This window comes from Nicotiana sylvestris, chromosome 4, assembly GCF_000393655.2.
Source record: "Nicotiana sylvestris chromosome 4, ASM39365v2, whole genome shotgun sequence".
NCBI classification, from domain to species: domain Eukaryota; kingdom Viridiplantae; phylum Streptophyta; class Magnoliopsida; order Solanales; family Solanaceae; genus Nicotiana; species Nicotiana sylvestris.
This window is the reverse complement of record NC_091060.1, coordinates 102,598,078-102,622,981: the sequence shown is the minus strand read 5'-3', so window position 1 is coordinate 102,622,981 and position 24,904 is coordinate 102,598,078. Positions and strand designations below refer to the sequence as shown.

General features: G+C 39.5%; 2 protein-coding genes across 2 annotated transcripts; both read right to left on the bottom strand.

The window, feature by feature from the left end:
- Positions 1–3,339: 3,339 nt before the first annotated feature.
- Positions 3,340–4,395, bottom strand: LOC138889925 (uncharacterized). Its single transcript, XM_070173271.1, has 2 exons — positions 3,763–4,395; positions 3,340–3,534 (listed from the first exon to the last, which is right to left on the bottom strand). The coding sequence occupies exons 1-2, from the start codon at positions 4,393–4,395 to the stop codon at positions 3,340–3,342; spliced, it is 828 nt and encodes a 275-aa protein (XP_070029372.1).
- Positions 4,396–14,885: 10,490 nt separating this feature from the next.
- Positions 14,886–16,469, bottom strand: LOC104211618 (uncharacterized). The gene has a single exon (XM_070173269.1). The coding sequence runs from the start codon at positions 16,467–16,469 to the stop codon at positions 14,886–14,888; it is 1,584 nt and encodes a 527-aa protein (XP_070029370.1).
- Positions 16,470–24,904: the final 8,435 nt, after the last annotated feature.

The following is a 24,904-nucleotide window of genomic DNA, read 5'->3' as shown; positions in this document are numbered from 1 at the left end:
CTTGCCACACCTCCGGGTTTCTAGTTTGTTCTACCCCGCCAACCTGGGGCTCACCCCCTTATCCTACTACCTCTTCTTCTCCTACTGCACCCTCTCCGGATAATGAAGTTGTGGGAGAGGTGGAGTATTCATCCCTACTGCCTTCAGCTAAGACCTCAGACTACCCAGAAGATACATTTACTGACGCTTGGGCAGGGGAAGGTGGAGGAGTGTCTCTTAGTCTGTTTCTCACAGGCCAGTCAGTAATGTACTCTAGGATTAAGTCTGAAGATATATCCCGAGAGGGCTCATATTCACTCCCAGACTGGTCAATGGCCCTATCAGCAGCTTTAATGATCTTCCTCATGTTTTTAATGTTTTGTCGGGCTTGAAGAGTCAGTTTTATCATTTTCTATTTCCGTCCCCGGGAGGATTCACCTCGACCAACTTGTTTAGAACCCTTGCCTCTTTGTTTCGCCATTGTCTGCAAACAACAACCATTAGACTTGTTAATATCAGTACACGCAATTAAGTTCACAGTTGTAGAAAAGAAAAGGTTGCAGACGGTAGCAGAGGTTGCACAGTGCGGACCACACAAAATGTAGTGCGGCCGCACAGAGGCCAATGTGGACCGCATAAAATTGCCAATGCGGTCTGCACAAAGGTGGGGTTCAGACTACCCACTCTCTGAACAAATGCTCCGCGAATCGCAGAAAATGGTAATGCGGTCCGCATTGAGGCACCGCGAACCGCACAAAATGCAATGCGGCCGCAGTCCTCAAAGATCAAGTTTCAGGACTTTCAGCAATGCGGTCCCCACAAAATGTCATTGTGGACCGCACTAGGGCACCGCGGACCGCACAAAATCCACTGCGGTCCGCACTAAGTACCTAGAAGCAGCACTAATTTAGGGTTCAATATATTTTGGTTTTAAGTCCAATTTTATACCTAAGAAAGGTCCCTAAGTGTTTGCCCAGTGTTTTTAACTACCTAATTCTACTGTAATCAAGAAATTAACCAACCTAATTTTACCAAATCAAAAGAAGTACGGGAAAAATAGAAGGGAAGCTAAGAAGACAAAAATTAAATGAAAATAATAAACTTAAACAACTAACAAGAAGTAAAAGTTTACCAGATGTGAGATGCTGATGATTAATCAAGATTTTACAGATGAAATCATGCAATTCTTGTGATGAACAGTGATATTTTTACGATTTTGAGAGCAAAAGGTCGAAAAGTGTAAAAAGAGGGCCTCATGCCCTATTTATAGAAATGGACCTGGGGCCCAGATTACAACCCCAATGCGGACCACACAAAATGGCAATGCTATCCACATTGCTCAAATTCATGAGGTACAGACCAAGGCAGCCACTGCGGTCTACACTAAATGCACTGCGACCACAGTAGACCACCGTGGACCGCACAATGCAATGTGGCCGCAGTGGTAAACTTTAGAGAGTTGTTCATTTCATCCATCATCAGTGTGGCCGCACTGATTTTTGCGCCCCCCGCGCTGAGTTCTTTACGGCCGCACACAATGTAGTGCAGTCCGCATTGAAAACTTGAGAGACTTGACAATTTTTTCACTATGTCCTGCACTACATCAACACAAACCTGTAACATCTCACAACCAGTCAGTCCAAAAATAAATCCTATCTTACAATGAAAAACAAAGAAAAACACATGGGTTGCCTCCCAAGAAGCGCCTGATTTAACGTCGCGGCACGACGCAGGTTACCATCACATCATTTGAGATGAAGAAGTGCCACCACATGGTTGTCATCAATTTTTCCCACATAGTGCTTGACCCTATGCCCATTCACTCTGAAAACTTCCCCATTTTTGTTCTTTAAATAAAGTGCACCAAACAGGGTCACACATCACTTCAAAAGGTCCACTCCATTTTGACTTAAGTTTTTCCGAAAACAGACATAACTGAGAGTTGAACAAAAGAACCAAATCACCAACTTTGAACTCCTTTCTACGAGCATATTTATCATGAAGGTACTTCATCTTGTCCTTGTACAAGGAAGAACTGGAGTAGGCATGGAATTGGAATTTATCAAGTTCATTCAGCTGTTCCACACGAAGATTTGCTGCAACATCCCATTCAAGATTTAGCTTCCTCAAAGCCCACATGGCCTTGTGCTCTAACTCAATCGATAGATGGCAAGCTTTCCCAAACACCAACCGATACGAAGACATACCAATCGGAATTTTATAGCAGTCCTATAAGCCTATAGAGCGTCATCCAACTTCTTTGACCAATCGGTCCTATTTGCATTGACCGTCTTTGACAATATGCTTTTGATTTCCCTGTTGGAGATTTCAACTTGATCACTTGCTTGAGGATGATAGAGAGTAGAAACTTTGTGATTAACACCATACTTTGCAAGCAAAGTGTCGAAAGCTCTATTACAAAAATGAGACCCCCATCATTTATGATTGCACGAGGAGTACCAAACCTTGTAAAAATGCTAGCTCAAAGGGCAAGCTCCAATTAGGTGTGGTAATGATAAGAGTGGTGGTCAACTTATGCTTGAGAAGTTCAAAGGCTTGCATACATTTTTCATCAAATATGAACTTAGAATCTTTTTCCAACAACTTGCACAAGGGATTCACCACCTTCGAAAAGTCTTTGATAAATCTCCGGTAGAACCCCGCATGCCCAAGAAAACTTCGAACTCCCTTGACAGATGTAGGGGGAGGGAACCTTGAAATCACATCAATTTTTCCTTTGTCTACCTCAATACCATGCTTTGAAATTTTATGCCCAAGAACTATGCCCTCTTCCACCATAAAGTGGCATTTCTCCTAATTAAGAACAAGATTAGTTTTTTCACAACGGGCCAAAACTCCATCAAGATTCTTCAAGCATTAATCAAATGAGTCTCCCACAAAACTAAAGTCGTCCATGAACACCTCCAAAATGTCTTCCACCATATCAGTGAAAATGGCCACCATACACCGCTAAAATGTAGTCGGTGCATCACACAATCCAAAAGGTATCCTAGAGAAAGCTAAGGTGTCATATGGACAAGTGAATGTGGTCTTCTCCTGATCTTCTGGAGTAATCAAGATTTGGTTGTACCCAGAATACCCATCCAAGAAACAGTAGAAGGCACGCCCAGCAAGTCGGTCCAACATCTGATCAAGAAAAGGCAAAGGAAAGTGATCCTTGCGGGTCACTTTATTCAACTTGCGGTAATCCATGCATACCCTCCAACCAGTGACGGTTCTGGTAGGAGTTAACTCATTTTATGAATTTGCAACCACGGTCATGCCACCCTTCTTTGGTACACATTACACCGGTGAAGTCCAAGAGCTATCAAAGATGGGGTACATAACCCCGGCAACCAATCACTTGATCACCTCCTTTTTCACAACGTCTTGCATTGCCTCTTTCAACCTCCTTTGATGTTCCATGGAGGTCTTTGCATCATCTTCCAGAATAATTTTGTGCATACAGAATGCGGGGCTTATCCCCTGAATATCAGCTAAAGTCCATCCAATTGCCTTTTTTTGCTTTTGAAGCACCGCCAATGTGGAATCAACCTGCATATTAGTAAGACAAGAGGAAAGAATAACTGGCAAAGTAGAATTTGAGCCTAAGAACTCATACCTGAGGTGTGGAGGCAGTGGTTTCAACTCCAACACCAGAGGCTCCTCAATTGAAGGTTTTGTTGGTGGAGTCTTCCTATTTTTAAGGTCCAAAGATAATTTCCTAGGCTCATAAGAGTAAGAGCCCATCCCATGTAAAGCATTCACGTACTCCACTCGGACCTCGTCATCATTGACATCAAGATTCAACAATAAGGCCTCCAAAGGGTCCTCCACATTGATCATTGCATTGGTATCATCAACTATCACTGTTGTGACAAGGTCCATAAAAGAGCACACCTTCGTACTGCTGGGCTGCTTCATTAATTTGCAAACATGAAAGACCACGTTTTCATCACCCACCCGGAAGGTGAGTTCCCCTACTTCCACATCAACTAAGGCCTTCCTCGTAGCAAGGAAAGGTCTCCCCAAAATGATAGGAACTTCATAATCCACCTCACAATCCAAGATCACAAAGTCATCTAGCAAGATAAATTTATCCACCCAGACAAGCACATCAACAATAATACCCAATGGTCTCTTCATCGTTCTATCTGCCATTTGTAATCTCATGGAAGTTGGTCTTGGCTGCCCAATACCTAAAGTCTTGAAAATGGAATAGGGCATAAAATTGGTACTAGCCCCCAAATCACATAGAGCTTTAGCAAAATCCGCACTCCCAATGGTGCAAGGAATGGTGAAAGCACCGGGATCTTCAAGCTTCGGGGCCATTGAATTCACTATTACACTAACTTGGTGAGTTATCTTTATAGTTTCACAATCCATAGACCGCTTCTTTGTTACCAAGTCCTTCATGAATTTAGCATAGCCCGGCATTTGTTCAAGAGCCTCCACCAAAGGCACATTGATGGATAAGCTCTTCATCATGTTAATGAACTTTTTAAACTGATTCTCATTTTTCTGCTTCGCGAGTCTTTGAGGATAAGGTGGAGGTGACCTTGGAAAAGGAGCTTTGGCTTTAGGCACAACCGGCTCTAGCATGTCTATTATGGGTTCCCTAGACGGGTTCACATTATTTTGAGTTTCCACCTCGACATCTTGAATATCAATCCTTACTTCTTCATTCACATTTTCATCAATCACATTTTCAACCACCAAAGGAACTTCATCTTCTTGCAACTCAACATCATCATCCACAATTTGCTTTTGTTTGGAGGCATGCACATCACTGCCTCTCCCACTTCTTGTTGTTACTTCCATAACATGATTGTTCCCACCCTTCGGGTTCACTACCGTATCATTTGGTAGAGCACCCTTAAGGAGAGTATTTAAAGACTGTGAGATTTGGCCTAACTGCACCTCCAAGTTTCTGATAGAGGTATTATGGGAAGCCAACTGAGCATCCGAGTCCGCATTCTTCTTCATCATTTATTCGAACATCATTTCAATTCTACCCATATCATTGATAGAAGAACTAGTACCTTGAGATGGAAATGGGGGTGGATTGTTTGGTTGTTGGTACATTGGGGGCCTTTGAAAGCCTTGCCCCCGGTTTCCTTAGTTTCCATTGTTCCATCCACTTTGATTGTTATTACCACCCTAATTGTTGTTATTACCATTCCAATTTCCTTGGTTGTTTTGATTGTTGTTCTGATTGCCCCAGTTGTTGTTTTAGTTATTGTTCCCCCAATTACCATTGCCTTGTTGTTGATTGCCCTAGTTGCCTTGGGGTCTCCATTGTTGTTGGTTGGAAGAATTGCCCCTTTGGCCTTGATAATTATTCACATATTGCACCTCCTCATTTTGTTCATAATAACCATCATTTTGGAATCCACTACAATCATTATCAAATTGCTTTGAATTCCCTTGATTTTGTTTCCCTCTTTTGTCTTCTTTTGTTGACAAGCATATTGACTCCCTCTATAGCATTCACTTGGCAAGGATTTTGAACTTGTTGCAATCGTGCCTTCGCTAGTTGGTTCATCGTAGTTGTCAACTCAGCTATAGCCTGCCCATGATCATGTAATTCCTTGTGCAAATGAATAACCGTGGGTCACCCTGGGGTGCATTGGCTCTACTTTGCCAAGCGGAAGAAGTGTCAACCATCTCGTCAAGAATGTCACAAGCCTCATCATAAGACAGCTTCATGAAGTTGCCCCCAGCAAGTTGGTTCACTATGCATTGGTTTTTGGTGTTAATACCCCGGTAGAAAGTCTGTTGGATCATCGCCTTGGTCATATCATTATTGGAGCATTACTTCACTATTGTTCTATAATGCTCCCAAATCTCATGCAAAGGTTCTGTGGGCTCTTGCTTGAATGCTAAGATCTCATCTCTCAATGTAGCCATATGCCCCAGCGAGAAAAATTTTGCAATGAACGTGTCCGCCAACTCATCCTAAGTAGTGATGGAATGGTTGGGAAGTCGCTCAAGCCAATATAATGCCTTCCCTCTAAGTGAGAATGGGAAGAGTCTTAACCGGAGTGCATCCTCGGACACATTTGTTTGCTTGCTCCCCCAACATGTATCCACGAACCCCTTGAGATATTTGTAAGCATTCTGTTTTGCAGCGCCCGTGAAATACCCATGTTGCTCTAGCAAAGTCAGCATCACATTGGTTATTTGTAAATTGCCCGCCCGGATTCGGGGTGGCACAATAGCACTTGCATAGCCCTAGTTTGGAAGCACTCTAGGAACCACTCTTGGAGGTGGCAGAGGAGGTCTGGAATATTGTCATTTGCATTAGCATTGGCCTAGCGGCCTCTACATTGTCCTTGAGGTACAAGAGGCACCTCATCATCTACGACGTCATCTACCTCCTCCCCCGCAATCACATTTCTAAGAGGGTCATTGGCGTTGTTTGCTGCCATTTGGTACCTGAAGTTGTGACTCACACAAATTAGTAACAAAGAAGGAAAGAAGAACAATACACAAAACTATTTAGATAGATAGCCAAAATTGTTAGCTCCCTAGTAACGGCGCTAAAAAGGTGATCGAGGCCAACCTGCACTACTATTGAGTAGCGAGAGAGGGTCAAAGCAGCTTTTACCCGATTAAGGTCGGCATCAATTTCCACAGGGAGCTAGAAGTTGGAGTCGGGTGTCTATCTAAAGTGGAGTTGTGTATGTGTTCCAGATTGCACTTCTAAACATTTTTGGGTTTTGATTTACTTCTAATTATATAAAATACAATGCACAATTAAACTAGAATAAGCTAAGAGTAAACTATTGCGAGTTGTTCAAATGGTTAAAAGGCACTAGGGTAGTGACTTTTGCCTAGGTGGTCAATTGACGGATACTTGAGTCTAAGGCATGATTTACACATTTGGGGATTATGATATAACCATTGCACGATTCTACTCACTCTACACCTCTCGGTAGTTCGAGTGATTTTGCCCGGATTGACTTTCTCAAGACCAATTGGGTATGCAAATTTGCACAAGCAATCAAGGTTCAAGTCAGGTATTACTATCTCTAGATTTAACCCTTTAATTGGGGCTATCAATCTCTTGAGTACGCCCCAAGTCCTTGTTGGACCAATTTCAGAGACTCAGACTCTCTTTCTCAAGAAGAGTCAAAGTCAACTAAACACAAACTAGTGTTTGCAACCACCAATTCAGTAATTAAACATGAAATTAGTCCAAATATCAAACACTCATAGACAATCAAGCATCAAAACAAAAGACCCATCAATTACCCATACTAGGGTCGAGCCACAACCCTAGCTTATGGGTCTAGGTACTCATAATTAGAGAAGAAAACAAAGAAATAGATGATGAAAAACTCATATTAATTAATTGCTAAGATAAACTAAAAGATTCAATGTTGAAATGAAGCTAAAATTGCCCAAAATAGCTAAAGAAATGGAAGTCACGAGCGCAGCTTAGTACAAAAACTATCTGATAACCTAAAAATGGAAAAACAAGCTATTTATACTAAGCTAAAAAATCTGGACAAAAATATCCCTGCGGGGCTAGTACGGCCGTACTAAGGCTCTTGACATAAAAATCCAGCTCTCTGAACTCGAGCAATGCGGACCGCACAGAATGGAGTGCGGTCGCGGTGGCTTCTTGTGCGGTTTGCATGAAATGGAGCGTGGACCGCAGTGGGCTTCAAACTCCAAACTGGCACTTCTCTGATTCTTGGCTCTATGGACAGCACTAAATTGAGTGCGGTCGTAGTGACTCCAATGCAGATCGCAGTAAATCTCATGCGGCCGCATTGCCCGTTTTGCCTGAGTTGCATACTCTCTGAACCTCACTTGTGCGGACCGCACAAAATGGTGTGCGGCTGCATTGGCTTTGTTTTGCTTGAGCTTTGTCTTGTCTTGGTACTTGTGCAAGTTTCACTCCTTTTTGAGCTGATTTTTGACATCTTGTCACTTTGTTGATCAAACCTACAATCAAGCACAACTTGTGAGTCTTTAGGACTATTTTGTACATATTTCTAATCAAAACTTAAGCAAGAAGGACTATAAAATGTATCAAAAACCCTAGTTATCAGGTGATTTGAGTGTGGTGAGTATGGTCATATCCGAAGGGCTTGTCAGAGATTGGTGGGTACTCAGTCGCAGCAGCAGAGTTTTCGTGCTATGGTTTAGGCACCAGGTGTTCCATTGCCCGCCCAGCCAGCTAGAGGTGGGGGTAGAGGTGCTAGAGGTGGAGGTAGAGGTACTAGAGGTGGAGTTCAGACCGCTAGAGGTAGAGGCCAGCCAGCTGCAGGCCGTCCTAGAGATGTAGTCCAAGGCAGTGGGCCCAGCCCCGATGTTATGCTCTTCCAGCCAGGCCTGAGGCTGAACCTTCCGACGTAGTTATCACAGGTATTGTTCTGGTTTATGGCCGAGATGCTTCAGTTTTATTTGATCCAGGGTCTACATTCTCCTATGTGTCATCTTATTTTGTACCGTATCTGGTCATGCCTAGTGATTTCTTGAGTGCCCTTGTGTATGTGTCCACACCGGTGGGTGATTCTATTATTGTAGATTGAGTCCATCACTCTTGTATAGTTGTGATTGGGGGTCTTGAGACTCATGCAGATTTGTTGCTTTTGGACATGGTTGACTTCGATGTCATATTAGGGATGAACTGGTTATCACCTTACCACGTTATCTTGGACTATCAAGCCAAGATTGTGACCTTAGCCTTTCTGGGTTTACCTCGTTTAGAGTGGAGAGGGACTCCTGGTCATTCTACCCATAGTGTCATCTCTTATGGGAAGGCTCGGCGTATGGTCGAGAAGGGGTGTTTGGCCTATTTGGCATATATTCGTGATTCTAGTGCCGAGGTTCCTTCTATTGATTCTGTGCCTGTTGTTCGTGAGTTCCCTGAGGTATTTCCTTCAAACCTGCTGGGTATGCCACCCAACAAGGATATTAACTTTTGCATTGATTTGGCTCCGGGCACTCAACCCATTTCCATTTCGCCATATCGTATGACCCTGCCTGAGTTGAAAGAGTTGAAGGAGCAGTTGCAAGACTTGCTTGAGAAGGGTTTCATTAGACCCAGTGTTTCGCCGTGGGGTGCGCCGGTGTTGTTTGTTAAGAAGAATGACAGATCGATGAGAATGTGTATTGATTACCAACAGTTGAACAAGGTTACAATCAAGAATAAGTATTCATTGTCGAGGATTGATGATTTGTTTGATAAGCTTCAGGGTGCCAAGGTATTTTCAAAAATTGACTTGAGATCTGGCTACCATCAGTAGAGGATTAGGGCATCCGATGTCCCTAAGACAACTTTTCGCACTCGGTACGGGCATTATGAGTTCTTGGTGATGTCATTCGGGTTAACAAATGCCCCAGTAGCTTTTATAGATTTGATGAACCGAGTGTTCAGGCCTTACTTGGATTCGTTTGTGATAGTCTTCATTGATGAAATTTTGATCTATTCCCGTAGCCGGGAGGAGCACGAGCAGTATATTAGAGTGGTTCTTCAGACCTTAAGGGATAGTTAGTTATATGCTAAGTTCTTAAAGTATGAGTCCTGGTTGAGTTTAGTTGCATTCCTGGGCCATGTTGTATCAGCAGAGGATATTCAGGTTGATCCGAAGAAGATTGAGGTAGTTAAGAACTAGCCTAGACCAGCATCAGCTATAGAGATTCTGAGTTTCTTAGGGTTAGTAGGCTACTATCATCGGTTTGTGGAGGGGTTTTCATCTATCGCAGCCCCGATGACCAGGTTGACCCAGAAGGGTGCCCAGTTTAGATGGTCGGATGAGTGTGAGGCAAGCTTTTAGAAGCTCAAGATAGCTCTAACTACAGCACCGGTGTTGGTTTTGCCCACAGGTTCAGGTCCTTATATAGTTTATTGTGATGCATCTCGTATTAGGCTAGGTGCGGTGTTGATGCAGGATGGCAAGGTCATTGCCTATACTTCGCGGCAGTTGAAGATTCATGAGAAGAACTATCCGGTTCATGACTTATAGTTGGCATCCATTGTTCACGCGTTGAAGATTTGGAGGCATTATTTGTATGGCATGGCATGTGAGGTGTTCACGGATTACAAGAGTCTGCAGTATCTGTTCAAGCAAAAGAAGTTGAATTTGAGGCAGAGGAGTCGGTTGGAGCTGTTAAAGGACTATGATATCACCATCTTATATCATCCGGGAAAGGCCAATGTGGTGGCCAATGCTTTGAGTAGGAAGTCAGCCAGTATGGGCAGTCTTGCTTATATTCCGGTTGGTGAGAGGCCGCTTGCTTTGGATGTTCAGGCTTTGGCCAATCAGTTCGTGAGGTTGGATGTTTCTGAGCCCAGTTGGGTGTTAGCCTGCACGGTCACTCGTTCTTCTTTACTGGAGCGTATCCGTGATCGACAGTATGCTTATCCCCATTTGTGTGTCCTTATAGACACGGTGCAGCACGGAGGTGCCAAGCAGGTTACCTTAGGTGATGATGGAGTTTTGAGATTGCAGGGTCGAGTTTGTGTGCCTAATGTGGATGGTCTTCGAGAGTTGATTTTAGAGGAGGCCCATAGCTCTCGGTGCTCTATTCATCTGGGCATCGTGAAGATGTATCAGAATTTGCGGCAGCATTATTTGGTGGTGGAGAATGAAGAAGGATATCGTTGCATATGTGGCTCAGTGTTTGAATTGTCAGCAGGTTAAGTATGAGCATCAGAGGCCTGGTGGTTTGTTCCAGAAGATTGAGATTCCTGAGTGAAAGTGGGAGCAGATCACTATGGACTTTGTTGTTGGACTCCCACGGACTCAGAGGAAGTTCGATACAGTATGGGTTATTGTTGATAGGCTGACCAAGTCAGCACATTTCATTCCTGTGGCAGTCTCCTATTCTTCTGAGAGGTTAGCTGAGATCTATATTTGTGAGATTGTTCGTCTTCATGGTGTGCCTGATTCTATCATTTCGAACCAAGGTACACAATTTACCTCACATTTTTGGAGAGCCGTTCAGCGAGAGTTGGGCACACGAGTTGAGTTGAGCATAGCATTTCATCCTCAGACGGACGGGCAGTCCGAGCGGACCATTCAGATTTTGGAGGATATGCTCCGAGCTTGTGTCATTGACTTTGGAGGCTCGTGGGATCAGTTTTTGCCTTTAGCAGAGTTTGCCTACAACAACAGCTACTAGTCGAGCATTTAGATGGCTCCTTACGAGGCTTTATATGGTAGGCGGTGTCGGTCTCCGGTTGGATGGTTTGACCAGGAGAGGCTCGGTTGTTGGGTACGAATCTGGTTCAGGATGCCTTGGACAAGGTCAGGATCATTCAGCACAGGCTTCGTACAGCTCAGTTCAGGCAAAAGAGTTACACCGACCGCAAGGTTCGTGATTTGGCATTCATGGTCAGTGAGGGGTATTGCTTTGAGTGTTGCCTATGAAGGGCGTGATGAGGTTTGGGAAGAAGGGCAAGCTTAGCCCTAGGTTCATTGGCCCGTTTGAGATTCTTGATCGAGTGGGAGAGGTGGCTTATAGACTTGCATTGCCGCCGAGCTTATCAGCCGTGCATCCAGTGTTTCATGTGTCCATGCTTCGGAAATATCATGGCGATCCATCCCATGTGTTAGATTACAGCACTGTCCAATTGGACAAGGACTTGTCTTATGAGGAGGAGCCGGTAGCTATTCTAGACCGGCAAGTTCGTCAGTTGAGATCGAAGAGTTTTCCTTCTGTTCATGTTCAGTGGAGAGGTCAGCCTGCTGAGGCATCGACCTGGGAGTCCGAGTCCGATATGCGAAGCCGTTATCTCCATCTTTTCCCCGACTCAGGTACTTCCTTCTTATATGGGACTTGGGCGTATGCCCGAAATCGAATTCCGAGGTCCCAAGCTCGAGAAATAAATTTTTGAAAGAAATTATTTTCTGAAAAATATAAAGGTTTTTGAAAGTGAAATGTTATGTGAAACCTGTGGTATCGGGCCCGTATTATGGTTCCGGAGCTCGGTACAGGTTCAATATGATTTATATGTGTTGGCGGTAAAGTTAGGTAAGAAACAGAATCCATTTGATGTGATTCGGAACTTAAATACAAAATTTGATGTTTAAAGAAGTTTAGAGAAATTTCATTGATCTTGAGGTTTAATTAGATGTTCATGATGTTATTTTGGGGATTTGATTACACGAATAAGTCCGTAGGATGTTTTTGAGGTTGGATATTTGGTTTGGAGGTTCGAGGGCTCGGATGAGTTTTGGATAGACCACGGGGTGCATTTTGAACTTAGAAAATTGCAGGATTTTTGCTGGTATGATCAGGCCTGCAGGCTTCGCATTTGCGAAGCCTGGCTCACAAATGCGGTATCACAAATGCGAAGGCTTGGTCGCAAATGCGAACCAGCCCAAGCCTGCCATTCCATATAAATGTGAGATGTTCCTCGCAAATGTGATGGTGCCTTCGCAAATGTTATGTATGCTGGAAATGCTTGAAGTCGCAAATGCGACATTTCTGATCGCAAATGCGAAAGTCCAAATTTCATGAAGGGTTCGCAAATGCGAGCCCTGTTTCGCAATTCCCAAGACAGCAGAGGTCGAGGTTCGCAATTGCGATTCCCTGTTCGCAATTCCCACATCTGAGACCTGCAACTTTTATACTTAGACGAATTTTAACCCATTTTTCATATCCTCTCAAAACATAAACACACTAGGGCGATTTTTCAAAGGCTTCTTCTTCTCCAAATCACTTGTAAGTCATTTTTAACTAGTTTTCTTCAATCATTAACATTTTTTAACATGATTTCAACTTAAAATCAATGATTTTCATGGGGGAAATTGGGTGTTTTGGGTAGAACCTAGGTTTTTCAAAAATTGGGGATTTGGACCTCGATTAGAGATCCGATTTCAAAACAAATTATATATTTGGGTTCGTGGGGAAATGAGTAATTGGGTTTTGGTTCGAATCTCGGATTTTTTAACATGTGGGCCCGGGGCGAGTTTTGACTTTTTGGGTAAAACTTTGGAAAACTCATTTTCATGCATTGGGGTTGATTCATTTAGCGTTTATTGATGTAATTAAGTAACTTGTGGCTAGATACGAGCGAATTGGTGGTGGAATCAAGGGGTAAATCTATAATTGAACGTGAATTGTGTTCGGGGCATCGAGGTATGTGTTTGGTCTAACCTTAGCTTGAGGGATTAGGAGTTGTGTCCTATTTGCTACTTGTTTTTTGTTGAGTACGACGTATAGGCATGGTGACGAGTATTTGTACGTTGGTGTCGAGCATGACCGTGAGTCTTGAATTGTAATTTATTGAGTTCTTAAATAATACTACGGATGCTTAAGTTGATGACTCTCTGTATTGAGCAAGGATCGTGATTATTCTCGTGGAAATTACTTATGACTGAGTATTGGTGTTAGCTGAGGTAGTTAGATGTTGGAACAAGTATGGCTATAGTTGTTTCTCTCTTGCCAGGGTGTTGTTACTTATACTGTCGATTCCCTTGCCGGGATAGTGTAGTCCTTTATTGATCCCTTGTCGGGACTCTTGCTATGATTGTTGTTGATTGCATATGTGGATCGGGTTGCACGCCGCAACAATGAGATATTTGGATCGGGTTGCACACCGCAACAATGATATATTTGGATCAGATTGCACGCTGCAAGAATGAGATATTTGGATCGGGTTGCACGCCGCAACAATGATATATTTGGATCGGGTTGCACGCCGCAACAATGATATATTTGGATCGGGTTGCACGCCGCAACAATATTATGTGTGGATCGGATTGCACGTCGCAACAGTGAAAAATGATATGGATCGGGTTGCGCGCTGCAACAGTGTTGATATATATTGGGATCGGGTTGTGCGCCGAAACAATTGCTGATACAAAGTATATATAGATTGGATACAAATTTCTTATTGTTTTGCTGTGAAATCTAAGCTATTCTTTTGTTACTACTCTTGATTTACTGTTGATATTGGTATACCCCACAGCATGTACCCCCCTCCCATATTTACTTGTTTATTTCCGTTTTATTTTCCGCTGTATATTATATAACTACACAGGTTATTTGGTAGTCTGGTCCTAGCCTCGTTACTACTTCGCCGAGGTTACGCTAGGCATTTACCAGCACATGGGGTCGGATTGTGCTGATACTACACTCTGCACTATGTGCAGATCCCGGAGCAGCTCTTGGACCATAGCATTTGGGTGGCTGCCTTCAGCCCAGCTAGAGATTCCGAGGTAGTCCTGCAAGCGTCCGCAGGCCCGACGTTCTCTTCTATCTTATTATGTGCTCTGTTTTCACTTGTATCCGAGACAGACTATACTTCCTTTTTCAGATACTTGTATGTAGTACTCATATACAATCAGTGATGTTGTGACACCGGATTCCGCGTAGAGACGTATGTTGGCATTGTAGTACTGGCATTGGTTATTTTATCAGTTTACCGCTTGTTTTATTTATCATTAATATTCAATGTTGATTACCCATTAATCTCAATTGTTAAAAAGGTATAAAATGAAAGGGGTAGTGATTCTTCATTTGCGCGGCTTGCCTAGCTTCTATGAGTAGGCGCCATCACGACTCCCGAGGGTGGGAAATCCGGATCGTGACAGTTAACTCTTTTGTTGCTTTTATATTAAATTATGTCTTATTATATCACGTTTTATTGATTTAATATTATTAAATAATTGGCTTACCTTGTCTTGGAAGTTAGGTGCCATCAGGATCCTTATGTGGAATTTGGATCGTGACAATAGATCAACAGGAAATAGTATCTACCCTTTCCATAAAAGATTTGATTTTATAAAACTAACTGCAAATAGCATCTACACATGCATTTCACTTCCAAAAACACCTTTTAAAATCCAAAATCACAAAGATTTCTAAGAAAAAATAAAAGAGATATTTACACATGAACCAATGTCAGAGTTCAAAAACCTAAAACGTTAATGTCACAGTTAACAACTTAATGCATAAACTTGGAATAAAAAAACAAGTTGATAACTCAAGTCTCGAATTTGTACTTCATCAAACTCATTTGGGTAACATTTTGTTAAAGCCATTATTCTACCTTTATCAAAATTAGCAAAAGAATTGACTGGATTCAAGCTAGCCATCCCAAGAAGCAATTCGCTACTCACTACACCAAAACGGTCATTAAGCTCTTGAAGTTGCACATCAATTACAGCATAAAAGATATCAACACGCAAGTGGTGTGAATAACAAATACCAGAAGACTTGCGCTTCGACTTTCCAGGAAAATAGGATTCATCCATCTTGGGAATTATAATATCATGCATATGACAAAATGAGGAAACATCATCTAGCAAATATTCCCATCCAGTTTCCCTCATATCTTGCAATCTTTTCTTTGTAATCTTAAGAAACTCCACGGCATTAACAATATCTTGATCTCTCTTTTGTAGGATCTTGTTCAACTCATTTGACATTGCCAAAACTTTCAACATCAAGTGAAGCATAAAAACAAATTTAAATGTTATTATCTCACTCAAAAGATATTTTGCTTGATTTCTCTCATTTGAGGTAGAACCTTCATGTTCAATCACTTCAAGCACACGAATAATAGATGAGAAAATAACAATAAAGTTATCTAATGTTTTGAAATGTGATCCCCAACGAGTATCACCTGGTCTTTGAAGCCCACGTTCTTGATTTAGTACTCGCCCGGTATGAATTTCACCAGACTCAAGTAATTGCTCCAGTTTTTCAGCTTGAAGATGGCGAAGCAAATCTCTGCGCTTAAAAGATACTCCAATGACATTCAACACATTTGTAACATGACAGAAGAAGTCTTCGACATCCAAATGCTTTTTAGACATAGCTACAAGTGTTAATTGCAATTGATGAGCAAAGCAATGAATGTAATATGCTGATGAGCTGTCTTTCATAATCAAAGTCTTAAGACCACTTATCTCTCCCCTCATGTTACTAGCTCCATCATAACCTTGTCCACGTATTTGGGATGGACTTAGTGAGTGGTCTGAAAGCAAAGAGTAGATTGTTTCCTTCAATGAGCATGCTGATGTATCACTAACATGAACAAGACCAACAAATCGCTCTACCACTTCACCATTCTTATCAACATAACACAAAACAAGAGCCATTTGTTCTTTGTGTGAGATATCTTTGGACTCATCAACTAATATACCAAAGTAATCTCCATTCAAGTCTCCAATTATAGCCTTTAATGTTTCTTTTGCACAAGCATTGATAATATCCTTTTGGATTATAGGGCAAGTCAAAGTATCATTTTGTGGAGCATTTTCTAATATTGTTTTTCCCACATCCGGATGCTTGTCCCCATGCCATCGTAAGAATCCTTGAAAGAGGCCTTGATTTGTTGAAGATTCACTTTCGTCATGGCCCCTAAAAGGCAATCCATACAATAATAGAAGTCTTGCCACATCAATTGATGCTTCTAAATGCATTCGATACTCACGTTTTAACTTCTCGGAGTGCTTATCAAAAATAATTGAATTGATTGATGATGATTTGATAAATCTAGCATCTTCTTGAAACATTTATCACGGACACTATTAACATCACCAACGTGTAAACGCAATCTTTCAAGACCCTTATTCCAAGGCCTAAAACCATTTTTTGTATAAAATTCACCCGCACTTCCATGAATAAATTCATTTTTGAACAAATAACAACATAAGCAAAATGCCGCATCTTTGTTCACACTATACTCCAACCATTTAGAAAATTGACCATTGAACCAACTTGGAACAAATTGACGCATTCCTCCTCCTATTAGAGTTTTGGGAAATTGATGCTTGGAAGGTTGACAAGGACCTTGTTGAATGTAATGTTTCCTTACTTCATCTTGTATTCTAGGGTTATAGTCAGAAATAGGTATTCTTTCTCCTGGATCGCCTTTAAGTGACCCCAAATCGAGTTCATTTATAAGATAAGAAATATTGGCATTCGCTTGGATCAAGGATTGACAACTAGGACTTGGTTGAGAATGGTCCAACCTCGTGACAAATTTATCCATCTCACTTCAGTTCCTATAAAATAGAAGTTCATTCCAGTGAAAAATATAGACTAATTTCTAGTAGGTCATATCATCAATAAGTTTTGTTATTTTAAATAACTCAACCTACCCTAATATTTTTGTCGTCGTTAAAATAGAGTTAATTTTGAATTTTCCTTGATCAAAATTATTTGGGATGTTCTTTCCACGATACTAAATTCTACAGTGAAACCATATAAGAGGCATTTGATTTTCAAACACACCCAAAGAAATACATAACAAAAAAATCAAAATAGTGACAATAAAGTTTAGCAAGAACACTAAAATCCAACTAAATACAAAACAAAAACATGAGCAAGAACATATATTTCATGGGAAAAAAATAGCCACATAGGGTTAAGAAATAAACATGAGGAGATGAGGAAACTTTACAATGGTGGGCGTAGAGCAATAAAGGTGTGAAGCATCCGAAAGATAAAGCAAAATAAATGCTAAAGTCTAAAAGAGAAGCAAGAAGCAGAAACAGTGGCATGAAGGTGAAGCAGCGAGAATTGGAGAAAGGAAAAGGGGAAAGTGGCGTAAGGGAGTTGGGGAGTTGGGGCTTTGTTTTACCTTTTGAAAATTGGGATTTGGGAAAGATCCTCAAAAAGGATTTTAACTTTCTATATTAATTATAAGAGAATACTTTTATTATTATTTATCTTATTTGTTTATACTTAATTAAACAAACAGAAAAGTCAAACATTTAATATAAAATATAGAAGAGTGTGCTGTGTAGTGTATTTAATCTCCTTAAATTGCAACTGAATGTAAGCCAAAATATTATTTGCTCCCAACAGGATTCGAACTCTTGCCCTGCTGAACAAAAAGGCAAACCTTTGCCATTGGCACCTTTGCCACTTTTGTTTTATGGGGTGACACTTTAAATATATATCCTATTTGGTATACATATTTACATATATATATATATATATAAAGTTTTCGCCGAAACTTGCAGGTGGCGTACCACCCCGAATCATGTACATAGATCCGCTCCTGCCGACAAACAATGCTCAAATGTAATTGAATTCGAAACAATAACCACCTTCGCCATATAATATCTTGTTGTACACAACCAAATATAAATAGCAACGACACATGTACTTCACTTCTAAAGAAATAAAAAATCATTCTTCATGAGAGATAATCACAACTTAAGAAAAGAAAAGGAGAAATAAAAATATATACCCAAAATTATCGAAGTACGAGCAAATACATTGTGCTAAAGGGTCAATATAGATGAGAGAGAGCCAATTGTGGCCCAATTTTGGTCCGAAACCGCCACTAGAAAAAACAAAACTGACTTGATGAAGTGGGTCGACGGTGAATTCTTGAGAGAGGAGAGAGAAAGAGAGAGTGAGGGAGAGGAGAGAGAAAGAGGGAGGGAGGGTGTCACGACCCAAAATCCACTAATCGCGATGGCACCTAATCCAACCCGCTAGGCAATCCAATTAATAACTATTCAATTCCATTAAAGTCAACCAAACAATTAAATAGAGAAGTTAACTGAATTTTATACATTCTTCAAGGACTGGTAGTACAAATCATGAGCTTCTAAGAATAGAGTTCACAAATTAGATATGAAGAAAATACAACTTCTGTTTGAAAAGTATATAAACAGAGTTTTATAAAGCTAAGGCTATCATGAACAAGAGGCAGCTACATCAAAGATGCAGGTACACCTTCAAATCCAGAAATACGCAGCAACATCGGCATCCGAGATCTGCACGTAATGTGCAGGAAGTGCAGTGTGAGTACAACTGATCTCATATACTCAAAAAGTAACAAGTCTAACCTCAAGTTGAAAGTAGTGATGAGCCGGAACATAGGTCGGGTCCAACATTAATATCCAATAACAGTTCATAATAATGTAAAGCATATAAATAAGGAAGTAACTCAGAGTAAAGTGTTCAGCTTTTTCACAGTTTCCCAAAATAGTTCCGCCTTTCAAGAGTATCAGTGAAAACTCAAATTCTTTACCGAAAACGTCGTGAAATATGAGATAGTTTAAAAAAACTATATTTTCTTTTCCAAAACCCCTTTCCACAATAAATAAGATATTTCATTTTCTTTCTAGATATCAAGTGTGAGATACCTCTCTATGACCACATATCAATGTGTGTAAAATATCATGTATGACGGGATACCGTACACCATGAGGAAAATGTATCTCTATGCATGTATGCCATATATGCATGCCAATATCATGTATCTCATAGATGAATCATATACGCACACTCTCGGAGTACTCAACCTCACTATATCACACCTTCCACTCATCATAATCAATCACTCGGTACTGTATATGGCCCAAACGGCCCAGGGAAGATCCATCCCGAAATATATATATCACTGACTATAAGTCACCCAGTATCGAGGAATCAGGCCAATCCAGCCTCATAGAGAAGATCCATTTCCATACCAAGGGAAGATCCATCCCTGAATGTAATCAAGTACTTCAGACAAATCCATGTCCAGGGAAATCCATCCCTCAATAATATCATCCGCGTTCACTGAGGGTGTGTAGACTCCGAAGGAGCTCCTTCAGCCCAAGCGCTATAACAAGCCAATGAAGGTAGAATCCATAATCTGTTGCGGCGTGCAGCCTGATCCCATAACTGTCACTCATAATCAGGCTCTCGGCCTCACTCAGTCATCAATGTCTCCAGCCTTACCCACGAGCTCACAATGTCATGAAAACTGAATCGGAATAATGATATAATGTATCAATAAGTAACAACTGAGACTGAGATATGATATGAATGCATGAATGTGACTGAGTACGAAATATCAATGAATTCAATGAGATGACAGCCAGAAACGGCCACTATAGGCCCCAACATTATCAGCATAAAGCCTAAACATGATATCTAACATGATGTACAACACATTTATCTTATCACAAATATTGGTGAAAATACAAATAACAATAAAATAGAGCCACTATTCAGTGCCCTGGAATCAACAGAGTCACAACTCACAGGGTGCACGCCCACACGCCCGTCACCTAGCATGTGCTCACCTCAATGCCAATCACATAAAATATAATTCGGGGTTTTATACCCTCAGCACTAAGTTTAGAAGAGTTACTTATCTTAAATAAGTTAATTCTGACACCGAGCAAGCCAAGCGATGCTCCAAGAATCCCATCACGCGTGTTCCGACCTCCAAATAGCTCGAAACTAATCAAAATTAACTCAAATACATCAAACAATACTAAAGGAACCAATCCCAATCGGAAAAGGTCGAATCTTTAATCAAAAGCCCAAAACGGCCAAAAAGCCCAACCCGGTCCCGCACCTCGGAACCTGACAAAACTCACAAAATTCGTCAACACATTCAATTACGAGTTCAACCATACTAGTTTCACTCAAACCAGACTCCGAATCGGTGTTCAAAACTCAAAAATTCATATTATGAAATTTTAGGCCAAACCCCCAATTTCTTCTTTAAAATTCATTAATCAAAAGCTAAAATCGAAGATAGATTCGTGAAATATAATCAAAACCGAATAGAGAACACTTACTCCAATTCATATGCAGAAAAGCACATCGAAAAATTGCCCAATTCCAAGCTCCCCAACTCAAAATATGTTAAATGCACAAAATTCTTATTTTAACACTATTTGTCTTGTTTCTTATGCCAAAAGATCTCGAAACTTACTTTTGATACCTCTAATAGATTTCTTGTGAAATTCTGGTCAAGTTAGGCTCCTGAATCACTCTATTTGACATTATATTGAAGGAGATATCTTGGTTTCAATATTTGGAAATAGTGTAAATTTTTAAATACGCAGCAGTGGTAATTTCGTAATTAATCTGAAAAATCTAGCAACCCAATTCTTAGTAAAATGACCATAAAATCTCATATGATGTCCAAATTTGATGATTCTTTTTGCTATGGCTCCGTAATTATGATACAGATCTAATGCTTCAATAAAAAAGAAACCGGAGCTCATTTGTTCAATGTGGTACCATTTATGCTTGAAGAAACGACGTCGAAACATAAGAAAAACGAGCGCAACACAACTTAAACCTATCCGAAACTCACTTGAGCCCCTCGGGACCCCGTCTAAACATACCAAAAAGTTCCATATCATAATACGAACGTACTCGAGGCCTCAAAACACACATAACAATATCGAAACAACAAAATGCACTTCAAATCAAACTTAATGAACTTTCGAACTTTCGACTTCCAAAACTCACGCTGAAACATACCAAATCAACTCAGAATAAACCCAAATTTTGCACACAAGTCCTAATACATCATACAGAGCTACTCGTACCCCCAAACTACCGAGTGAAGTGCAAATACTCAAAACAACCGGTTGGATCGTTATAGAGGGAGAGAGAGAGGAGAGAGATGATGCACATGTTATGTTAACTTTTTATACTTTACAAGCTTGCCCATAACTTTTTAATATAGTAAACTGGATCTCAACCCTACCTTAAGTGCCTAAATCATGATTTAGCAATTTTTGGGCCCAAAAATAATGGTGAAAGAAAATTGTAAAAATTACACGGGGCGTTCTATTTGGTCGCCCCCATTTAACCTATACTCATATTTTTAAAATTATTTAACCTATACCCTAATTTTGACAATTCTCTTCTTCTTCCTAACTTATGCGCTCCTTTTCTTCCTCCTCTTCTTTTCTGATGAGGCTGAGAGCAGTTCAGTTTAGGATCTGATCAAACCCATTATTTTTTCCCCTTTCAAAGAGGTCGTGCTTTTGAGATAAATAGTGCAAAAGGATGCCAGTGATTTTGAGCTGACCATTTTTCCTTGACCAACCAAAAGTAAATATCACAGTTGTGCAGTTTCATCACTGAAAATTATGCACAAAATTATTCTTCAACTGCTGCTAAATCTCAAAACATCACTGATGGAAAAATTTTGCACTACAAATTGTCTGAAGTTTGCACTATTTGAAGTTCAAATATAACAAGTTGATTTTGTCCTGAAGTTTGCACTACAAATTGAAGAACTTCAAACTAATTTGTCTCAAATTTGCACTATGAATGAAGTTTTTCCGTTTATCCTTGCAAGTTAGGCCAAATTTCAGGTGAAAATATTTTGAAGTTTTGCTTTAATAAGGCTACAGTTTAGGCAAAAAAATTCTCAAGTTCAAACTTCAGATATACACAATTGAACTGAAGTTTGCCCTTGCTATGAACTGAAGTTTGCCTGATTGCCTTTGCAAGTCAGGCCAAATTTCAGGCAAAAATATCCGAAGTTTTGCTTTGATAAGGCTACACTTCAGGCAAAAAATTCTGAAGTTCAAACTTCATACATACACAATTGAATTGAAGTTTGCCCTTGCACTATGAACTAAAGTTTGCGTGATTGTCTTTGCAAGTCAGACCAAATTTCAGGCAAAAATATCTGAAGTTTTGCACACTTCAGGCAAAAAATTCTGAAGTTCAAACTCCACACATAAATTTTTGCTACTTCAAGTTCGTATGTCTGAAGTTACCCGAAAAATGGGTACACTTGTAATTTTTGTGCAAAATGGGTATAAGTTAAATGATGACCTAAAAACTGGGTATAGATGCAAATGTCCCAAAAAAATTAAAGCTTATTTGCTTTATTTAGGTTTTCACAAGGGCGGCTCAACCCCAAGGCTTTAGGCCCCAAAAAATATGGGGCCCCAAATATTATTCATATTACATACTATATAACAAGTATATTTTAAATAATTACTCTTATAATTCTTTATGATATTAAGTAAATCCTTTGATCAACCATTTGCTATTTCAATAATCATTATGGCATAGTTCCAAATATTATGCTATTTTTCAGAGCGAATTTAGTTAAGTTATTATAAATGAATGACATGCAACCTAAATGACTTCCTCCTTCATTCCTCTTGTTCTCTTCAACTTGGATCAATTTTCACTTTACAATGACTCTATATATACCTTGGGCTAATTAGCTCCACATTAATTTTTGTACTTATTTTGTAACAAAATACTACGAAAAACTATACAAGTAGAAGCTAATACTCTAATTGATATACTCAATGAAATAAAAAATTTAATTTTTCTTTCACATGCCTATATAATATTGCTCATAGAAAAATAAAGACATTTTCCTCAATGGAAAGATATTTTTCAAAAGTAAAATTAATAAAAGTTTCCCTAAGATCAATAATTCTCAAAAATAATTAAATAAATTAGCTATATTATTATCAATTGGGAAGAAAATATTAGAAGAAGTTGATTGTGAAATATAATTAACATGTTTGCCCCCAAAGACCTCTAATAACGATTCATCTTTAGGCCTCGTACTTCATCGAGCCGCCACTGGGTTTTCAAGAGGTCTTCAGTGCAATTTCTTTCTTATCTTCATCAAAGCCAAAAATAATGCACTTAATTATGCAAACACTAGTAAATTTGTCACGCTTCATACGTTTGTGAAAGACCTCATTATATTTATTAAATGACTTGTTTTTCTAATATTCAAATATTAAAAAAAAAAAAGAAGGTTATATACACTTATGTTTTGACCTTATCATTCTCGTGCACCATGTTTGATTTCACAAAGGAACGGAGTAACATGAAGGAGAGAATTTAATTTATTGATTTTTTACACATAAAGTATTCATAATTTACTCTGTTAGTTGTTTGACATAACAAGAAAAATAAAAGAAACAACTTTCTCATGTTGTCTAATTTTAATCTATCATTCTATCTATATCTATATCTATATTATTATAAAAGTGGGAACCTCAAAAGTTAAAAGTTGAATTACTAAAATACCCTTTTAAATAACTTTAATATCCTATTTAAAAATGAATCAAAAAGAGAAAGAAATTAATATTTTTAAAGTGTCTCTTTAGAAACGTTGTGTCCTTTCATTTGGAGTCTAATACCGTTAACAATAGTGCTTGCCTTTTACACAGGCTCATCAGTCTAATTCCGATTTATCTTTTGTTAACAATCTCTTATGAGGCAGATGTATTGATGGGATGATTTTAAATGGCCAAAAACTTAAATTTGATTTTAAGGAATTGGTGTATATTGAAGCATTAAGGCAAAGATAGTCAATTCAGTTATGGAATCTACCACTATGGATGGTTTACTTTAGAACTTCTAGCCTAATCACAGAAGGTATTTGATTTTGGTTTTTGAATGGGAGAGCGCTAAAATGTTGAGATAAAGAATTACTTACAGAACAACTTCAGGCAAGTTTGACATTCTTTTCTTTTGTATTTAAGTTAAGTTTTCATGTTATATTTTAAGATTGGACTTGAAGGATTTCTACTCTACTATGCTCCAGAATTTACTCATTCATTATACTGATGTAGCCTTCTATAAAAGTAGACTACTCAGTTTTCTGATAATTTTTGTGTTTGACCTTATTGAAATTATTGCTAAGTCATTACAAACTAGATATATACTTCGTATGACCTCTGTAAGTGTTCACACTTGCATATATTAATGGTCTCCTCACTCTAAGCGAGCTATTAGTTAATCGGCTTTCATCATAACCACAAGAGAAAAATCTATAATTACACATTTATATTTTTTTACAGTACCGTATCAATAATTTATTAAAAGCTTCAAAGGTCCTTTATAAGAAATTATTGGTAGTATTTTCTATGGGCATAAATCAAAGAGATATTATTATCAACGAGTATTTGTTCTTAATTCGTTAACTGTCATTTTAACCAAAAAAAAGATTGTGACATGATTTAAAGCACATATATAATTATCACATATGGTATTTTCTGATTTGTATGCATTCATGTTCCTAAGTTTAGTATTACCATCTGTTCTTTAGTTGTGACGTACACTACTTTGCAAGAATATGTTGAATGAATTTTGTGTCTTTCAATAATGTATCCTATGTAAATTTGTTATGTATTCTTTTAATAGGTTATTCGAATTACTCAGTCACAAAATTGATGATACTTACACTTTTTGCTAAGTAGAA